Genomic DNA, 20136 nt, shown 5'->3' on the forward strand with positions numbered 1-20136 from the left:
CCCCAAATTCTGTGTTGTGGATCCTAGCCTCTATGCCTGTGGCTATAATCCCATGTGGGAATGGGTTGTCTTTGTTATGTTAATGAGGCAGGGTTAGTGTAGGGTATGCCTTGAATCAATCTCTTTTGAGATAAAAAAAGAGATTAAACCAGCAAGTGAAAGCAGCAGAGATGGGGGAAGAGAGGTGCCAACCACACGAAGATGGTCGATGCTCGATGCTCGGAGCAGAAGCTCAGAGAGACAAGGACCTTCCTCCACAGCCGGCAGAGAGAGAGCCTTCCCCCAGAGCTCGCCTCCTGACCTGTGACAGATACGTTTCTGTTTGTTAAAGCCACCCGCTGGTGGTATTTCTGTTGGAGCCGCACTGAGTAACTAAGCCAGTGTGCTTCTGGGGGGGTGACACTTCTGGAACTAGAGAGGGTGGTAGCTGCAACATTGTGAAGGCACTAAGTGCAACAGAATTGTTCACTTTAAAATAGTTAATTACATGTGATGTGAATTTTACCTTAATTAAAAAAAAAAAAGATATCCACGTTTGACTTAAAAAAAAAAAAAAGTAGCCTTTGGATATGATAACATCAAAAATACTGAACACTCTGATTCATGGTGACCCCGTGCATGTCAGAGTAGAACTGTGCTCCTTAGGGTTTTCAATGGCTGATTTTTCAGAAGTGATTTGCCAGGCCATTTTTCTGAAGGGCCTCTCGGGAGGCTTGAACCTCCAGCCTTTTCGTTAGCAGCTTGAGTGCTTAGCCGTTCATACCACCCAGGAACTGAGTACTTGTAATTCAAACAGTAGCTAAGAGTTACCTTGTGTGAACATTGGCAGGCTATGGATTGGTGCTAATGGACAGGCATCCTGCTATTAATACCGCCACTACTGCCTGAAGGAGCCCTGGTGGCGCAGCCGTTCAGCACTTGACTGCTAACCAAAATGTCAGCGGTTCCCACCACCAGCCTATCCATGGGAGAAAGACGTGGCAGTCTGCTTCCGTAAAGATTTACAGCCCCGGGGACCCTCTGGGGCAGTTTTACTCTGTCCTATAGGGTCATTATGAGTTGGAATCGGCTCCACAGCAATGAGATTGGTTTTTTGGTTCATTGCATGGTGCCCGGATCGTCCGGGGCCCTTCCTCTCATGCTTTTTCTCTGGGTGGGCTCTAGAAGCACGCTGCCTGGGTTCAACCCCTGGCCCTGCCACTGTCTATGGATGTGACCTCGAACAAGTTATTTGGCCTCTAGAAAGCTATTTCCTCATTTATACATTCACCACCGAGAATATTTTATAACATTATACTAAAGCATGTCAGTGTTTCAAAATAAAACCTCTGCTTTGGAAACAGTTTCTTTTATGCTTTGAAACTTAATTTCTAGTCCATTTCTGTAATGTGCTAATTGGCCGGATACCCACTAATATAGCAACCAGCTTTAGAGCAAAACTTCTGGAACAGTTGTCTGTACTTACGGCCATGACTGCCTTGTTACTGGTTTTTGTTGGCCCACTTTACTAGAGCTTTGGCCATTCATCCTGAAACTGCCCTTGCCCAAGTCCACCAGCCGTCTCCATCTCGCTAAACCAGTTGTCAGTTCTCTGTTCTCTCTTACTTTACCTCTCTCTCCCTTTTTTTGCTTTTTGATTTTATAGGTTATAATTTATTTTATTTTTGTTGTTATTGAGAATATACACAGCAGAACCATACACCAATTCAACAATTTCTGCGTGTACAATTTTGTGACATTGGTTACAGTCTTCAAGTGGTGCAACCATTCTTACCCTCTTTTCCCAAGTTATTCTTCCCCCATTAACATAAACTTGCTGCCCCTGAGCTTCCTATCTAATCTTTCGAGTTGCTATTGACTTGACCTTTCTTGGTGTTTCAGGAACAACTGTTGACCTCTCTTGGTGTTTAAGGAACAATTGTTGACGGCTCTGGGCCTGTCACTCTCTCCACTGGGCTTCTGGAACACCCACTTTCTGGCTGTCCTGCTTCACTGGCTGCTCCTGCCTATTTCCGTCTCCCCAACAGTCAGCATGACCCCTGCACCCCACCCAGATCAGGCTGAGGCCACCTTCTGTCCTCCATCTGCACTTCCTCCCGAAGTGACCTCTGTCCACCCCTTTATGTGTCATCTACTGCTTATGGTTCCCAAGTTTCCAACTCCAGTCTTGAGTTGCTCCCCCAGCTTCAGGCTGGTGTGGCCACCTCCTGCTTGGGTCTCCATCTGGTTCCTTAATAGTTTGGTCTTAACATATTGAAACCTAAATTCTCAATCCAGGCACCATAATCGTTTCTTCCCCAAATGCTCGCAAATGGCATCACCTTTCATTTAGTTGCTTCTGCTGAAAACCCAGGAGTCACCTCAGATGCCTCTCTCTCACGTTGTTGTTGTTAGGTGCCATCAAGTCAGTTCCGACTCACAGCGACCCTGTGTACAACAGAACGAAACCCTGCGCGGTCCTGCACCATCCTCACAGCCGTTACTATGTTTGAGCCCATTGTCGTAGCCTCTGTGTCAGTCCGTCTTGTTGAGGGTCTTCTTTTTGCTGCCCCTCTGCTTTACCAAGTATAATATCCTTCCCCAGGGGCTAGTCCCTCCTGAGAACATGTCCAAAATGAGCAAGGCGAAGTCTTTTTCACATACCCCCCCACCTTTTTCATCGTTGGCCAGTCCTGGTTCTACTTGTTTTCGTTTTTTTTTAATTTTATTGTGGGGAAAAAAATATATGTGACAAATGTGCCATTTGGCCACTTTGAAGCATACGATTCACTCATCCATGAATCACATTCACCATGTGGTGTGACCGTCACCGCTATGTTTCCACAGCGTTTTCATCCCAAACAGAAACCCTGCCCCAGTAAGGAATAACTCTCATCCCCCCTCCCCTGCAGTCCCTGGTAGCTACTTCGTCTTTTTGCCTCTGCGAATTTACCTGTTCTAGATATTTCATCCACATGGGGACATACAGTGCTTGTCCTTTTGTGAAGAACTGATTTCACTTAGCATAATGTTTTCAAGGTTCATCTGTGTTGTAGCATGTATCAAGACTTCATTCCCTTTTTATGGCTGAATAATATTCCATTGTGTGTCTGTACCACCTTGTGTTTATCCATTCAGCAGCTGATGGACATTGCTGTTGTTTCCACCTTTTGGTTATTGTGAATAGTGCTGCTATGAACATTGGTGTACAAGCACCTGTTTGAGTGGGCTCTGGCTTTAAACCATATCCCAAATCTGACTACGTTTCCTCTGCGGCTACCTCCTGAGTTGTCTTGGGCACCCCAGTATACTCCTCTTTCAGCAGCCAGAGGCATCTTCTAAGAATATAAATCAGATCCTGTCACTCCCACTCAGTATGGTCTGCCAGGTAGGATTCTTGTGGCTGCAAATCACAGAAAACTTTCAAACGAGCTTTTTTTCTTTAAACAAGGAAGTTTAGAGTCTCCTGTGACTGGGAGTCTGGGCCAGGTCAGCTGCAGGGGCTGCGTAGCTGGTTTTTATTGTTAGGCCCCCAAGTGCTTGCTGACTCTTTACATCTTTTGGAAATTTCCTTAACAGCTAGTAAGATGGCTGCTAGGGTAGCTGGAACCGTATGCTTCTCTGTTCTCTTTTAGAAAATGGTAAAATAAAGCTCTCTCTTGCCACCTAAACCTCCTGCAACTTATAATTCTCCTCCTCACAAGGAATTCTTGTTGACAATTTCCTGTACTTTCTTTCAGGAAAATGAACAGTGTACACATTCTCTTCCTCTCTCTAGATGTACGTATGTATGTGGTACTCTTTTTAAAATAAAATCATGCTGTATGTACTGCTTTTCACTTAGTGTGTCATTGAGATTTTTCAGTGTTAGCACATTCCTTTTTTAGCTGCCACGTTCTTTACACCACATGGGTAAACCATATTTTATTTAGCCATTCCCTACTGATGGATACTTAGGTTTTTCCCAGTTTTCAAGTAATGCTGTAATGGAAGAGAGGGCTCTAGAGCCGAGTACTTACTAGCTGTGTGATGCTGGACAAGCCAGTGTTGTCTTGGCATCATTTCATTTATCTGTAAAATGCTGACAGTAATGGTAACCACTCCATAGTGTTGTTGTGAGCATGAAATGAGTTAATATATAGATAGAGACATAAACTCGGAACCTTGCCTGGCGTATAGCAAATGCTCAATAAATGTTAGTGATTGTCTTAGTCTGGTTTCTGTAGAGAAGCAAAACCAGTAAAGCGAACATATATTTACACAGAGAGAGAGAGAGAGGGAGAATTATATAACGAAAATGGGTCACACAGTTGTAGAGGCTAGAAAGTCCCAAGTCCATGGGTCAGGCATTAGGCTGGGGGCTTCTGACTAAGTAGCTACAGGGGCTGATGAATCCAAGCTCAGCAGGTCAGACAGCAGGATGGTGGCTCAAGTGCTGAGAACTGGAGGTCAGATGATGACGAGCTGAATGCAGGATCCAGAGCAGAGCAAAAGCCAGTGAGCTTTCCCAGAAAGTCCATATATATTAGATGTAGGCCCCATCCCCAAGGAAACTCCGTTTCAACTGACCTCATCATGGAGGACATTACATTATATCAGGCCTCATTATGGAGGTAATTACATCGTTACATATCTGCGAAACTACATCCTAACTGCCAAACCACTGAGAATCATGGCCCAGCCAAGTTGACACACAACCTTAACCATCACAGTGGTTATTATTGTTATTATTTTGGCTCTGTTCTGTTTCATTAGTTGGGGTGCCTATTTCTTTTCCGGGACCAAACTGTTTAAATTATTTTAACCTCCTAATATGTTTTGGAAACCCTGGTGGTGTAGTGGTTAAGAGCTATGGCTGCTAACCCAAAGGTCACAGTTCAAATCCACAAGACCCTCCTTGGAAACCCTATGGGGCAGTTCTACTCTGTCTATAGAGTAGTTACGAGTCAGAATCAAGTTGATGGAAATGTTTTTTTTTTTTTTAAATATGTTTTAATAAGTAGTAAAGCTTATATATATATTATGAAGTTAAAATAATTTAACCAGTTTGGTATGTTTTAATGTGTAGTAAAGTTTACAGCCCCGAAGTGTCTGCCAGTTTGTCGTACTGTGGGGGCTTACGTGTTGCTGTGTTGCTGGAAGCTATGCCACTGGTACTCAGATATCAACAAGGTCACCCATGGCAGACAGGTTTCAGCTGAGCTTCCAGACTAAGACAGACTAGGGAGAAGGACCCAGTGGTCTACTTCTGAAAAGAATTAGCCAGTGAAAATCTTATGAATAGCAGCAGCAGAACATTGTCTGATATAGTGCCAGAAGGTGAGCCCGGTACTCAAAAGACGACTAGGGAAGAGCTTAATGACGTGGATGGAGTCAAGCTTTCAGGACCATCATTTGCTGATGTGGCATGACTCAAAATGAGAAGAAACAGCTGCAAATACCATTAATAATTGGAACCTGGAATGTATGAAGTATGAATCTAGAAAAGTTGGAAATCATCAAAAAATGAATTGGAACACATAAACATCAATATCCTAGGCGTTAGTGAGTTCACATGGACTGGTATTGGCCATTTTGAATCGGGCAATCATATGGTCTACTATCTGGGAACGACGGCGTGAAGAGGAGGAATGGCATTGCATTCACTGTTAAAAAGAACATTTCAAGATCTATCCTGACGTACAATGCTGTCAATGATAGAATAATATCCATACACCTACAAGGAAGACCGGTTAATACAGCTATTATTCAAATTTACACACCAGCCAGTAAGGCCACAGATGAAGAAACTGAAGTTTTTACCAGTTTCTGCAGTCGGAAATTGATCAAACATGCACATAGATCAAAGAGGCAGTCGTTTAAAGAGAACAAGGGGATACTGCGTGGTCTAAAGTCAGGAAAGATGTACATCAGGGTTTTATCCTTTCACCATACCTATTGAATCTGTATACTGAGCAAATAATCTGGGACGGTGCACTACATGAAGAAGAACGTGGCATCAGGATTGGAGGAAGACTCATTAACAACCTGCATGCAGATGACACAACCTTGCTTGCTGAAAGTGAAGAGGACTTGAAGCATTTACTGATGAAGATCAAAGACCACAACAGCCTTCAGAATGGATTACACCTCAACATAAAGAAAAGAAAATCCTCAGAACTGGACCAATAAACATCACTGTGATAAACAGAAAAGATGGCAGTTCTCAAGGCTGTCGTTTTACTTGGATCCACAGTCAACACCCACAGAAGCAGCAGTCAAGAAATCAAAAGACGTATCGTGTTGGGCAAATCTTCTGCGAAAGGCCTCTTTAAAATATTGAAAAGCAAAGATGTCACCTTGAAGACTAGGGTGCGCCAACCCAAGCCAGGGTATTTTCAATCCCATCATATGCATGCGAAAGCTGGACAATGAATATAGAAGAGCGAATAAGAATTTATGCCTTTGAATTGTGGTGCTAGTGAAGAATATTGAATATAGCATGGACTGCCAAAAGAATGAATCAGTCTGTCTTGGAAGAAGTACAACCAGAATGCTCCTTAGAAGAAAGGATGGCGAGACTGTCTTACATACTTTGGACATATTATCAGGTGGGATCAGTCCCTGGAGAAGGATATCATGCTTGGTAAAGTAGAGGGTCAGCAAAAAAGAGAAAGACACTCAACGAGATGGACTGACATAGTGGCTGCAACAGTGGGCTCAAGCTGTAACAACAACTGTGAGCATGGTGCAGGACTGGGCAGTGTTTTGTTCTATATAGTACATAAGGGTGGCTATGAGTTGGAACCGACACGACGGCACCTAACAACAACAACAAAGCTTACAGAAATTTCTTATTGTTGCTAATAACCAATCAGTTGTTTTCTCTTGGACTTCATGTATATACTGTCATGTCATCTGCAAAAAGAAGAAAAATGATCATATCGTCTCCTTTGTAATGGTTATAAATCTCTCATTTACTTTTTCAGAATTTTCTTGACTATTCTTGCATGCATTTTTTACATGTTCTGTATATTCCTGTATCAAATTTTACACACACAAAATACAATAGAATTTAATTGAGATTGTATGGGGTTTATGTTTACTCTTAAGTATTTTATCTTTTTGTTGCAATTGTTAATGCAATCTTTTTTCTCATTTAAATATCTTTATAAATTGGAAAGCTATTTATTTTTGTATATTTTTTTGGCATCATCTTAAGGAAATTTCTCATTGCTTCTAGTCTGTCAGTTGATTTTCTTGGATTTCCTATGCATATAATCTTTCTTTCTCTTGGGGCCCCAGTAGCTGTGGTAAAGAAACAGTGGTTAAATGTTTGGCTGCTAACCAAAAGATCGGCAGTTCGAATCCACCCAGCTGCTTTACTTCTTGGGAACCCTACAGGGCAGTTCCACTCTGTCCTATAGGATTGCTATGAGTTGGAATCGACTCAGCGGCAATGGGTTTGGTTTTATTTCTTGTACCTAATTGTACTGGCAGATACTTTCAGAACTGTGTTAAATCGTAGTACGGGCGGCAGTTTGCAGCCTTAGCTCACTCTGACTTTGATGGCAGTGCTTCTCGGGTTTCATGCTCAAACATCTTGTTGGAAATGTGTTTCTGTTTTGTCGAGGTAGTATCCATTTGTATTTCTTTTTTTACTAAGAGTTTTAGAAATTAAGAGTGGATGTTGGTTTTTGTCAAATTACTTCTTGGCAACTCTGTATGACCCAGGGTTTCAAACCAGAAAGAACCAGCTTAAACCCCTGCTAAGAATTTACGTTTCTACCCCCAGATAAACTGAATCAGAACCTTCATTTTAACAGGATCCCCAGGTGATGCTGTGTATAATAGATTTTGAGACCTGCTGCTCTACTCTTGGTTCTCAGAACTGGTCCCTAACCAGCAGCATCAGTATCACCTGGAAACTGGATAGAAATGCAAATTATCGGCAGGGGTGTGAACCGGTCTGAAACCCTGATATGATCACACGGTTCTCCTCTGACTTATTAATAGTTAATATATGATATCCTAATATTAATCTGGAGACCCTGGGTGGTGCAAACAGTTAATGTGCTTAGATGCTAACCGAAAGGTTGGAGGTTCAGGTCCACCCAGAGGCTCCTCAGAAGAAAGGCCTGGCACTCTGCTTGCGAAAAACCAGCCATTGAAAACCCTGTGGAGCGCAGTTCTGCTCTGATGCGCGTGGGGTGGCCGTGAGTCCGGACTGACGTGACAGCCACTGGTTCTGGTTTACTGTAAACGTCCTTACATTTTTAGGAAGAATTACCGTTTGGTCATGGGTTATCATCCTTTTAACGTACTGCTAAATTCAATTTGCTAAAATTTTACGTAAGACTTTTGTATCAGTATTCCATAAATGGAACTGGTCTGTACTCTGCTTTTCTTGTGCTGTCTCTTACCAGGCGTTGGCCCCAGTGTTAGTCAGGTGTCCATCTTTCTGTGTGTTCTGAGGAAGTGTGATCCCCTATCTTCAGTTCCAAGTCCTCTCCCAAACCAGTGCCTGAACACAGGTCCCTGGATACTCTTGTGGCTCGTCTGCCCTGTCTGTAGCATTTCTGCCATGGCAGCCTTTCCACGTCCTTCTGGACTGTTCCTCCAAGAAGCCCTACTCTCCCAGGGGCAGGCCGGTTCTGGGAAATAGGAGTCCTTCATCTGTGTCCTTGCTGGGCTGCAAGACCAACCTGTGAAGTTATTCCCATTATCTTTTCTCTCCCAGGCACTATCTGCTCTTGTCAGTCTTCCAGTACTTTCTTTAAAACCAGCTAACATTACTTAGTTTCTGTCCAAAGATGAATTTTTTCTTGGCTGGTTTGCAGGTGGTTACATCAGCTGGGTTTTAAGGGTTTTGGCTGTGGGTTTTTCATTTCGTGTTGCTTAGACTAGTACAGTAGGGGTGACTGGGGCAGATTCTAACTGGTTCGGTCACGGTTGATGAAGTGAAACCAGAAGAGAGCCAAATTTTTACAATTTGGATAATCCGAAGAGGTAACCGGAATGGGAAAAATTACAGGTCAAAGCCCTGGAACGACAGACTCGAAAGAGGCGTAGTGAGCCCTTTCATGAGACGACGCAGGAGACTGGATTATCGGCAGGACTGTGGAGAGCGACACATTCAAAGTGGCGCATTCGCCACCGTCTCTGAGCGGGGCAGTGCTGTTTCCAACACTGTTGGGCCGGAGATTTGGTGGCTATGCAACGTATACTCTTTGTTTTCTAAGAGGGAGATTAGGTTTCTGGCAGGGCTTTAACCTGTAGTTTGTCTTGTTCCAGTTACCATTCTGGTTCATCCAATTTTTAATAATCCAGGTCTGTTCCGATTTCACTTCCTTGGCCATAACTGAACTGGGAAGAACCGGTTCGAAGCCCTGGTAAGGGGAAGAAGTTCACTTTCTACTCTCAAAAAAATTAAGTATGTTCTTTATTGTAGTCCTATCTCTTAAAATTTTGTCTCAACCCCAAATTTGGCAGACTTGCCGCCCTCTCTGAGTCAGGGAATCCAAGCTAAGCCACGGCTGAAGAAAGAAATGATTAAGGATTTTGAGGTTTTAAAGGTTTGGGATTACATGGCCAAGCTGTGCACTTTAGAGACGGCTCCAGCTTATTTTCACAGGCCAATTAGTCCACCTCCATAGAGCCCATCGGTGGACTCAGATCCTCAGCTTGAGAAAATGTGTTTTTCTTTTTCTTTGCTTTCTCTCTCACTTCCCTTCCCCCTTCCCCCTTTTTCTCCTTCTCTTCTTTCCTCCTGTCCCCTCCTCCTCCTCTTTTTGTCTTCGTTCGTTCTTCTCCTTTTTTCATTTCTCTGAAGCCCCAGGAAATGAAATGCAAGGGCTTCTGCCTTCAGTCCTAAAATGGAAGATGAGAAGCCCTCATATGTCAGGAAATTCCAAAGATAAGGTTCCTCCCGCAGCACTAACTTGGCTGTGCAGGTTTTATGGCATTCATGTGATAACTGGCAGGAATGCCTGACGACCAGCATTTAACAAGAACAGTTATTATTTTTTAATGTAAGCAGCATCTTCGAGTCCACATGTATCTACTTACTCAAAATGTTTCGACCAAATTCAGGTTTTTAATTTCAGTATCATTTGATTGTGTGACAGAGTTTTTAGGTCTTTATGAAACCAAATAAGTAATTGACCAAAATTTCAACTTTTCAACTGATTGTTTTGGGACCATACAGGTTCAGCTTCTCCTTGGGGCTTTCATGTAAGAATTCCAGAACTTTGTGAGGAAAGTAATGAAACCTCGTTCATTATGTGGCTGCCAAACATACTGTACAATTCCAGAATTCCCGTCTTCTCTAGGACTGACAGGAATCCCCATAGCTCCGTGGCAGGCAGCGCCCCCAGCTACCATCTCATAATGGTCAGATTAACTTAGCTGTCGTGCTGTGGTCTGTCCTGTCACTGCAAGCCTGTCTCAGCCACCCTGATGTCTCTGAGGCACCACTGAAGTCCATGTTTAAAAACCACTTGACTGTCTCACACTTACCTGCTCCCTTTCCACTCTGTGCTGGGTCCCAGCTGGCTGCATCCCCTGGGTGGGAAGTAGGGCCCATCAGAAGTCCTGAGCCATTCTGGCCTTGGAGAGGGAACAGATTAACAAACAGGGAAAAAAATAATCTGCCAGCTCCCCTAAGCCAGGGACTCAGGGCAGAAAGAGCTCCTTTGCTTAGGCACAGGCATAAGCAGTCCACAGACTTTGAAGGCCTTTTAGCCCTGCATAGACCTGTGTGGTCCCATTTCAACAGCATAGGCCCCATTAGCACAGTACGACAGGGTGTGTAGCTGAAGTCTAACTTCAACTGTTACAGCTATATGGTAGAGAGGCAGGTTTGTGATATTTCACACGGCTCTGCCTATTATAAAGCAGGGCCCTCATCTGCCCCCATCAGGGGCCTGAAGACTGGTGGCTCCACCCATGCCACATAGCCACCCACGACAAGGGTCCAGGAATAAGTGGTGCCTCCCGGTCCTTATAGCCAACAGCATTGTGTGCCCGTTGTCCGGCTGTAAAACCCACCCACCTACGCATTCTAGGGAACAGGGACACGCTTTCCTCACAGACACTCTGGTGGTTGTCAGCCCACTGCCTTGTTCAGCTCATAACCCCCTGCTATAGCCAGATACCTGTGCCTACACCAATCATCCCTGCTCGTCTAGGACTTTAGGTGAGAGGCTGCACCACACACTTGGTGACCAAGTACCTGGACACCTGAGCTGAATCCATACAAGAAAAATAAACAGACTCCTGGGCTCACATACCTAGTAACAGCTCTAACCGCCTGGTGACAGGCTGTTAGAGCTTCAAAGGTGCCAATAATCAAACTGTCTGACTTGAGCAGCCTATTTGGGCATATCAAACCAAACCAAAACAAGAAGCTAGGACACAGTAAGCAAACGTAAAATAAATAACTACAATAACTTATTGATGGCCCGGAGACAACAGTCAATATCGAATCACACAAAGAGGCAGACCACGATGGCTTGCGCAAGCTCCCAAAACAAAGAATCAAGAAATTTTCCAGATGAAGAGAACTCCCTGGAATTACTGGAGGTAGAATACAAAAGATTAATTAAGTAGGACATTTCCAGATAAACAGAAGTTTAGGGAATTTGCAAAAACCAAACCAAAATTGTAAGAAATACTAAAGGGAGTCCTCCGCTTAGAAAATCAATAACATAACAACCCAGTATTAGAACACAGGACAGAGCAACCAGATATCAACCCAGATAGGGAAATCACAAAAATAAGTCAAGGCTAAAATGCTCAAAACAGGGAAACAGAGATGTCATTATGTAAAAGTTGACAACATTAAAACAAAAAAGAGGGACTGAAAAATGTCGTCATAGATCTTGCACATGGAGAGGAAGTCAAGGCTATATAAAGAAATAAAAGATTGGTTTAAACTTTAAAAAATAGGGGTAAGTATTAAGGTAATCACAAAGGAAACTAACAATCCTACACATCAAAATAAAAAACAAGAAAAAACATAAAGACTCAGCAAATACAAAACCAACAACAATGAAAAAGAGGAAAAGAAAATATGTAAAGAAAAACAGAAAATTAAGTGGAACAAAGAAACTGTCAACAACACACACACAAAAAAAGACATCAAAATGACACCACTAAACTCATACCTGTCAATAATTAAGCTGAATGTAAATGGACTAAACGCACCAATAGAGAGTGGCAGAATGGAATAAAAAAACGCGATCCGTCTATATGCTGCCTACAAGAGACACACCTTAAAGACACAAACTACAACTCAAAGGATGGAAAAAATATATCAAGCAAACAACAATCAAAAAAGAACAGGAGTGGCAATATTAATTTCTGACAAAATAGACTTTGAAGTAAAATCCACCACAAAGGATAAGGAAGGACACTATATAAAGATTAAAGGGACAATATACCAGGAGGATATAACCATGTTAAATATTTATACACCCAATGGTAGGCCTGCAAGATACATAAAACAAACTCTAAGAGCATTGAAAAGTGAGATAGATAGTTCCACAAGTACAGTAGGAGACTTCAACACAACACTTTTGGTGAAGGACAGAACATTTGGAAACAAGCTCAATAAATATACAGGAGATCTAAATGCCACAATCAACCAACTTGAGCTCATAGACGTACACAGAACACTCCTCCCAACAGCAGCCAAGTATACTTTCTTTTCCAATGCACATGGAACATTCTCCAGAATAGACCACATATTAGGTCATAAAGCAAGCCTTGGCAGAATCCAAAACATCGACATATTACAGAGCATCTTTTCTGACCATAAAGCCGTAAAAGTAGAAATCAGTAACAGAAAAGGCAAGAAAAAAAATCAAACACATGGAAACTGAACAACACCTTGCTCCAAAACTATTGGGTTATAGGAGAAATTAAGGACAGAATAAAGAGATTCATAAAACCAAATGAAAATGAAAACACTTCCTACTAGAACCTTTGGGACACAGCAAAAGCTGTGCTCAGAAGTCAATTTATAGCAATAAATGCACACATCCAAAAAGAAAAAAGGGCCCAAATCAAAGAGTTAACCCTACAACTTGAACGAATAGAGAATAGCAAAAGAAGTCCCTGGGCACCAGAAAAAAGCAAATAAAAAAAATTAGAGCAGAATTAATGAAATAGAGAACAGAAAAACAATTGAGAGAGTTAACAAGACCGAAAGCTGGTTCTCTGAAAAGATCAACAAAATCGATAAACCATTGGCCAAACTGACAGAAGAAAAACAGGAGAGGAAGCAAATAACCCGAATAAGAAATGAGCTGGGCGATATCACAACAGACCCAACTGAAATTAAAAGAGTCATAACAGGATACTATGAAAAACTGCACTCTAACAAATTTGAAAACTTGGAGGAAATGGACAAATTTCTAGAAACACACTACCTACCTAAACTAACACAAAGGTAAAACGACTAAATAAACCTATAACAAAAGAAGAGATCAAAAAGGTAATTAAAAACCTCCCAACAAAAACCCCTTGATCTTTACAGAATACGTTTGAATCTTTCAAAGGGCTAGAAGGTTTGATTAACTTGAGGTTTAGAGCAAGAGCTACTTTGAAAGTTGCTGAGAAGTTTGACTCAGTAAGTATCTTATTTCTATCACGGTTGCTTTGGAGACCCAAGAGATGGGGGTGGGGGAGGAGGCTGCTAGTTTGTATTAGAAGAGTGTTGGCAGATCTGGTTTCTTGTTGAATTTCAGACAGAATGATGTACAAAGATAGTTTTTCCTTCTGGCATTTCTATTTTGGATCCAGAAGCCCCATGTGGGGCGTCCTACCAGTCGATGGAGCAGATACCTGGTAACAGTACTCGATTCTCCCCGTAGCGCCTGACTCCAAACACCAGGGAGGCGTGCCTTCCCCGTGGGGGCCCTCCTCGTGTGGGGGCATGGGCAGGGGCTCCTGGTGGATGAAGGGAGCCAGAGCCTGGCACCCCTGGTTTCTTCGCTAGGAAAAAAACCTCCCTTTCCTACGGGAATAGTGTTTTTTAAAAATAGCTTTATGGAGAGAGAATTCACAAACCATACAGTTCACCGTTTAAAGTGTGTGATTCGGTGGCTTTTGGTCACCATCACCACAGTCAGTTTTAGAACGCTTTATCCCCTCAAAAGGAAAAAACGAAACCTCATTTCAGCTTTGACTCCCCTGTTGTCTCCTGCCAGCTCTAATCTGCTTTCTGCCTCTTAGATTTCCCTCTTCTAGACTTTCGTGTGAATGGAGTCAAAGGTATGTGACCCTTTGTGACTGGCCTCTTTCTCTTAGCTTAACGTCTTCAAGGTTCATCCATATCCTAGAATGTACAAGAACTTCATTTCTTTTTATGTCCGAATAATATCCCATTGTAGGTGTGTACCACATTTTGTTCCTCCGTTATCAGTTGACGGACGCTTGGGTTGTTCCCACGTTTTGGCTGTTGTAAATAACACAGCTGTGAACATTATTGTACACATTTCTGTGTGGACATTCTGAGTGGTGTTTTTGGTGGTGGCCAGGTCCCAAGGCTATCCCCAAAATGTTTGTTTAACCCATAGTTGAAATAATTCTGGGGCAATATATCCCAAACAACTGACTAAAAATTCAACCTTGGAATCCAATTGTTTTATTTTTTAACCTGAAGGAGGGATAAATTATAAGCAGTAAATGTTAAAACCACTGTCTTAGGGTTCCCTAAAGAAACAAAACCAGTGAAGTATATATGTATGTGTGTATATATAGAGAGAGAAAGAGAGAGATTTCTCAAGTAAATGGCTCACACGGCTGTAGAGGCTGGCAGGTCCCAAGTCTGTGGATCAGGTGTCAGGCATCAGGCTGAGGTGAGACCGAGTCATTTAGCTGCAGGGGCTGATAACCCAGGATCCACAGGTCAGACAGCAGGCAGCTGGCTTGCTGCTGCGAAGGCTGATGAATCCGACATTGGCAGGTAAGATGGCAGGCTGCTGGCCCAAGTCCCAAGAGCCTGAGGTCTGATGCTGACAAGCCAAATGCAGGATCCAGAGCAGAGCAAAAGCCAGTCAGCTTTGCCAGAAAGTCCACTTACATTGGGTGGAAGCCACACCCCCAGGGAAACTCCCTTTCAGCTGACTGGCTAGTCACAGCAGATCCCGTCATGGAGGTGATTACGTTAGATCTCCCACGGAGGTGTCTCCCACGGAGGTGATTACATCGTCGTTATATGGCTGCAACGCTGCGTCATAACTACCAAACCACTGAGCATCATGGCCCAGCCAGATTAACAATCACAACCACCTTTTAAGATATCCATTCATTTATGCAACAGTGCCTACTTAGTGTTAGACATGGAATAATGTGCCAATGAGCTAGAAGGAGTGAAAATTTGCCCTGGTTGTAGCAGTCTGGGCTGCTCTAAGTACCACAAACTGAAATTTATTGTCTCACGGTTCTAGAGGCTAGAAGTCCAAATTCAGGACGGACTCTCCCAGCTTCTGGTAGCTCCAAGCATTCCTTGGCTTGCAGCTGCAGCCTAGCTCTGCTTCTGCCTCATCTTTCCTCTATGTCTTTTTGCCTCTGTGTCTCTTCTCCTCTCCCAAAAGGACATCACTTAGATGGGGCCCTACTCCAGCATGACCTCGTGTTAACTGGTAACATCTTCAGAGACCCTATTTACAGACAAGCTCACGTAACATTCACAGGTCCTGGAGTTAGAACTTAAACATATCTTGTTAGGAGGCACAATTCAACCCATGACACTCGTGGAACTTACAGACTCATAATAGTTAGAGTTGCACATCTGGGTATGTAGTCTGCCCCGCTGAGTGCTGTGAGGGGGCCTGCGTGCAATGGGAATGCTGAGCAGGGATCTCTAGCCCGCTGTGGGAACAAGGCAAGTTCTGTGAGGAAGTGATGTTCAGGCAGAAAACCATTATTTATTTTGCCAGAGTATTTGTCAAACGGTGTCCTAAATAACAGCTTCGTTTCTGTACCAAGGTGTTGGTTTTCAGATGACTAATTAATTCATATAGAGAGTCCCTGGGTGGTGCAAATGGTTAACACATTCGGCTACTAACCGAAAGGTCAGAGGTCAAGTTCACCCAGAGGCACCTTGAGGGCCTGACGATCTACTTCTGAAAAGTCAGCCTTTCAAAACCGTGTTGTGTGTGTTTGTGTGCACGCGCTGGATGAATGTTGGCACGGCAAGCTGACGGATGGTGGATTGACTCAGTCAGCCCTTACTGAACCCTGAGCATTGTGACTTGCACAAAGGTCCGATGAGCATCTGTTACGTAACTAACCAGTAGCACCATGACAGGACTGGGAACAGCTAACGTTTACTGAGTGCTTACAAGGTACCAAGGACTGCAGTAGACACTTCATAAACATTACCTTTCTATTCTTCACACAATCCCAAGACAGTTACTACTGTATGAGTCAAGACACTGAAGTTCAGGCCAGTTAGGTGGCTCATCTTAGGTTGAAGGGTTGCTTGTGATTGAAAGATCTGGGACAGGCGTGTTGGAGCCTAGCGCTGGTTGTGTCTGGTGGCACACCAGGAGGGTGCCTTCCCCGGGGGCTGCAGGGAGCCTGAGCGTGTACACATTTCTAAGTAGTCAGCCACAGCTACCTCACACTTAGCACATGCGGGCACATCACACTTCCTAGCCATGTGGGGACAATGAGAGAAAGAAGAGCCATCACCATCTGGACCCCAAGTTAGAGCTAACTCAGAGGATGTGCCCTGGGGAATGTGGGGAACTATGTTCAAGGAATACCCAGGTTTGCTCAGAAGAAACTCCTGACAAATCTGCATGAGGTGGGAGGTGAGCCTGGGAGCCTGATGGGCCGGGCTCTCTGCCCCCGCCAGGGGAAATGGGGGTTACTTCCAAGAAGGAGGGGGAGAGACAGGAGGTAGGAGGTGGGGTGGGCTTGTGAGGTGACTGGTACTTTGTGTGCTCCGTGGTATGACCTGCCTCATGACCTCCCAAATTTTCAGTGAAGTTATAAAAATCTTAGGGAGCACAGTTCTACTCTGACACAACTGGGGTTGCCATGAGTCAGTCAACTGGACAACAACTGGCTATGGTTGGTTATTTGGTTGGTATAAACACCATAGAAATTTAAGGTGAATGGATTTTTTTGGTGGTAGTTGGAGAAGGGGCTGGGCTTCACATTAGAATCAGCACCAGGGGAACAGGAACAGCCCGTGCGGATGGAGAGGAGGGCTAAGAGAGCCACCGGACATGCTGGGTCACGTGGTTGACCAGATGGCTGAGGGGCGGGGACGGGGGTCAGTTGTCTCAGCTGGCTCTTGGGTTTTATAGAGCTAATAACCACTTGGGTGAAGGAAAGGCGAGGGGCCCAGCTTCTGGCCTACCCTGAACTCGCCACCACTGCACCTTTCTGATATTAATTGTGCTCCGTGCATGTTGAAAAAATCTGAAAAGTCCAGAAAGTAAAAGGGAGAAGAAGCACCCGTCATCCCCCAGTCCTGAGGTGGCCGCTGTGTGTTTCATTTTCTTTCCTCCTTTTTATTTTCTACGCATACGTTTTCTCTTTGCTTACAAAGCTGGGATTGTACTTTATGTATACACTTGACTGTTTTTACCAGCACACCAGCGTAAGCATCCTCGCAAGTAAAAGCCACACTTCTCGTTCAGGCATCCCCCGCCTTCTTCCAAACAACAGCCTGATTGCAGTAATAGAAATGTTTGCAAGAAACGGGGGTGGGGGTTGGTGGGGGTTTTTGGGGTATTTATTCCCTGACCCAGCCTGATTTGATCGGGCTTCTTGTTTTTTTCCCATCTTGCACAACCCAGGAAGTCCTATGAGTTCGAGGACTTGGTGCAGTCCTCAGAGAGCAGCACGGTGGACTGGTACGCCCAGTCGAAGCTGGAGCTCACACGCACTTTATCGGAGGAGAACGTCTACGAGGACATTCTGGGTGAGAGGCCAGCGGGCTGCGCCTGGGGGGAGGGGAAGACGGGCAGAGACAAACGCACACGCCAGACCCTCGCAGAGATATCCGCAGATGGAGAGACAGCAGCAGACACCAGCCTTAAAGACGTGTGCACACGCCCAGGAGTGGGAGGCTAAATAGCGGGGTGGAAGTGTGCATCTTGGTGGGACATGTGAAGACAGTCTGGGCAGGGAAGGGAAGGGCTGCCAGGAACTCCAGAGAGGCAGTTAGTGTGGTGGGGAGTAGGGGAGACCTGCCTTTCATTAGCTGTGGGATGTTGAGCCAGGGGCTTCACCTCTCTGAACCTCAGTCTTCTGCCTGCCTACTGAGGACGCTGATAGCAGGGTGGTTTAAGGGCTGGAGAGAATGATATGTAAAGTACATGCCTTATAACAGACTCCCAACAAAGTGTAGGGATTCCCGAGTGGAAGAAACCACTAACGCCCGGCACCATCTCAGAACCGTAGGACCATGGAACTAACAGGGCAACAACATTCAGACGAAAACGAACGTCTGTCATTGAAAAAGCTGCCTCAGCATAGCTCTGGACAGTTCCCTCAGGTTCTGAGGTAGGCCTCAGGTCGACAGGGTCAGCCTGCGTGTGAAATTGGATGAGTTAAGTCCTCTTCAGGAAGACCGGTTTCAGTGAGGCCTGAGTGCAGACAGGTGTCTATCTCTGGAGGATCGAGGAAGAGACCAGGTGGTAAGAGAGAGAAACCCAGGTGTGCACATGTGAGGGGCAGGTAATCATAATGGCAGCAAACACTCTGTCGGAGATTTGAGGCCTGAGGAAGGACATACACTTAGCTGAGCTCCGTGGATCACACTGTAAAAAAAAAAAGAAACAGCTGCCATGGAGTCGACTCTGACTCATGGTGACCCCACGTGCATCAAAGCAGAACTGTGCTCCACAGGGTTTTCAGTGGGTGATTTTTCGGAAGTAGATTACCAGACCTTTCTTCCGAGGTGCCTCTGGGTGGACTAGAACCTCCACTTGAGGTTAGCAGCTGAGCATGTTCACCATGCGGGCCACCCAGGGACTCTGGTTGCACCATGGGCTCTGAATCGCAGTGTTCAGGCTGCTGAAGATGGGCTCCTGCCCAGGAGTGGGGTCCCAGGCCTACAGGGAGCCTGCACTCTGGGCTTGTCTCAGCATTGGGTATGGGGGTCTTTCTCTTCAGGGAGTAGAACCCGCTCTCATGGGCTGAAAGCACACAGGGGATTTGCTGGCCCCTGCGTCTGGTTTATTATCTCTCAGTGTGGGCTCCATTCTCATCAGGCTCCCCCATGATTCCTCTCCCCCATTGTCGTAGTTATCTAGTGCTACTATAACAGAAATACCACAAGTGGATGGCTTTAACAAAGTAGGCTAAAAGTCCAAACTCAGGGCATCAGCTCCAGGGGAAGGCTTTCTCTCTCTGCCGGTCTTCCCCCAGACTAGGAGCATCTTCATGCAGGGGCCCCGGGCTCAAAGGACGAGTTCTGCTCCCGGCACCGCTTTCTTGGTGGTATGAGGTCCCCACTCACTGCTTGCTTGCCTTTCCTTTTATCTCTTGTAAGATAAAAGGTGGTGCAGGCCACATCCCAGGGAAACTCAGTTTACACTGGATCGGGCATGTGACCTTAGTAAAGGTGTTACAATCCCACCCTTATCCTCTTTAACATAAAATTACAGTCACGAAATGGAGGACAACCACAGAATACTGGGAATCACGACCTAACCAAGTTGACACATATTTTTGGGGGACACAATTCAATTTATGACATTCCACACTTTGGCCCTCCAAAATTCATGTCCTTGATACACGTAAGACACAGTCGCCCCATCATATTATAGCAAAAGTTGTAAATCAGCTCCAGATCCAAAAATCCCTCTTCATCTGTGGAATCTAAAATACAGGTTATCTGCTTCCAAAGGTACAATGGCAGAACAGGTACAAGTCAGACATTTCCATTACAAATAGGAGAAATTGGAGGGAAAGAAGGGATAACAGGCACCAAGCAAGTCAGCAGAACACAGTACACTAGCTCTCAAGGCTTGAAAAAGTTCTCTGAGACCGTTTACACATGGCCCTGCCCTCCAGACTCTAGGTGTTGGCCACACTCCAGATTCCGGATTCCGAGTGGAGGCCCCTCGGCGCTTGGCTTTAGGCACTGCTTTCTAGTCTGAGTGGCGACTCCACCCTCAGAAACACCAGAGGCCATGGCTCCGCCCT

General features: G+C 44.7%; 1 protein-coding gene and 1 long non-coding RNA gene across 2 annotated transcripts in view; one reads left to right on the forward strand and one right to left on the reverse strand.

Moving 5' to 3' along the window:
* DENND2A (DENN domain containing 2A) overlaps positions 1-20136 on the forward strand; it is a 59012-nt gene that overhangs the window by 2840 nt on the left and 36036 nt on the right. The window contains exon 3 of the mRNA XM_064289643.1: positions 17781-17905. Coding sequence (XP_064145713.1) covers positions 17781-17905 — 125 coding nt within the window. The remainder of the gene's footprint in view (positions 1-17780; positions 17906-20136) is intronic.
* On the reverse strand, positions 586-17737 carry LOC135232218 (uncharacterized). The gene is made up of 3 exons (XR_010322592.1): positions 14763-17737; positions 10477-10566; positions 586-9828 (listed from the first exon to the last, which is right to left on the reverse strand). It is a non-coding gene; the product is annotated as an uncharacterized LOC135232218 (long non-coding RNA).

This window comes from Loxodonta africana, chromosome 8, assembly GCF_030014295.1.
Source record: "Loxodonta africana isolate mLoxAfr1 chromosome 8, mLoxAfr1.hap2, whole genome shotgun sequence".
NCBI lineage: Eukaryota > Metazoa > Chordata > Mammalia > Proboscidea > Elephantidae > Loxodonta > Loxodonta africana.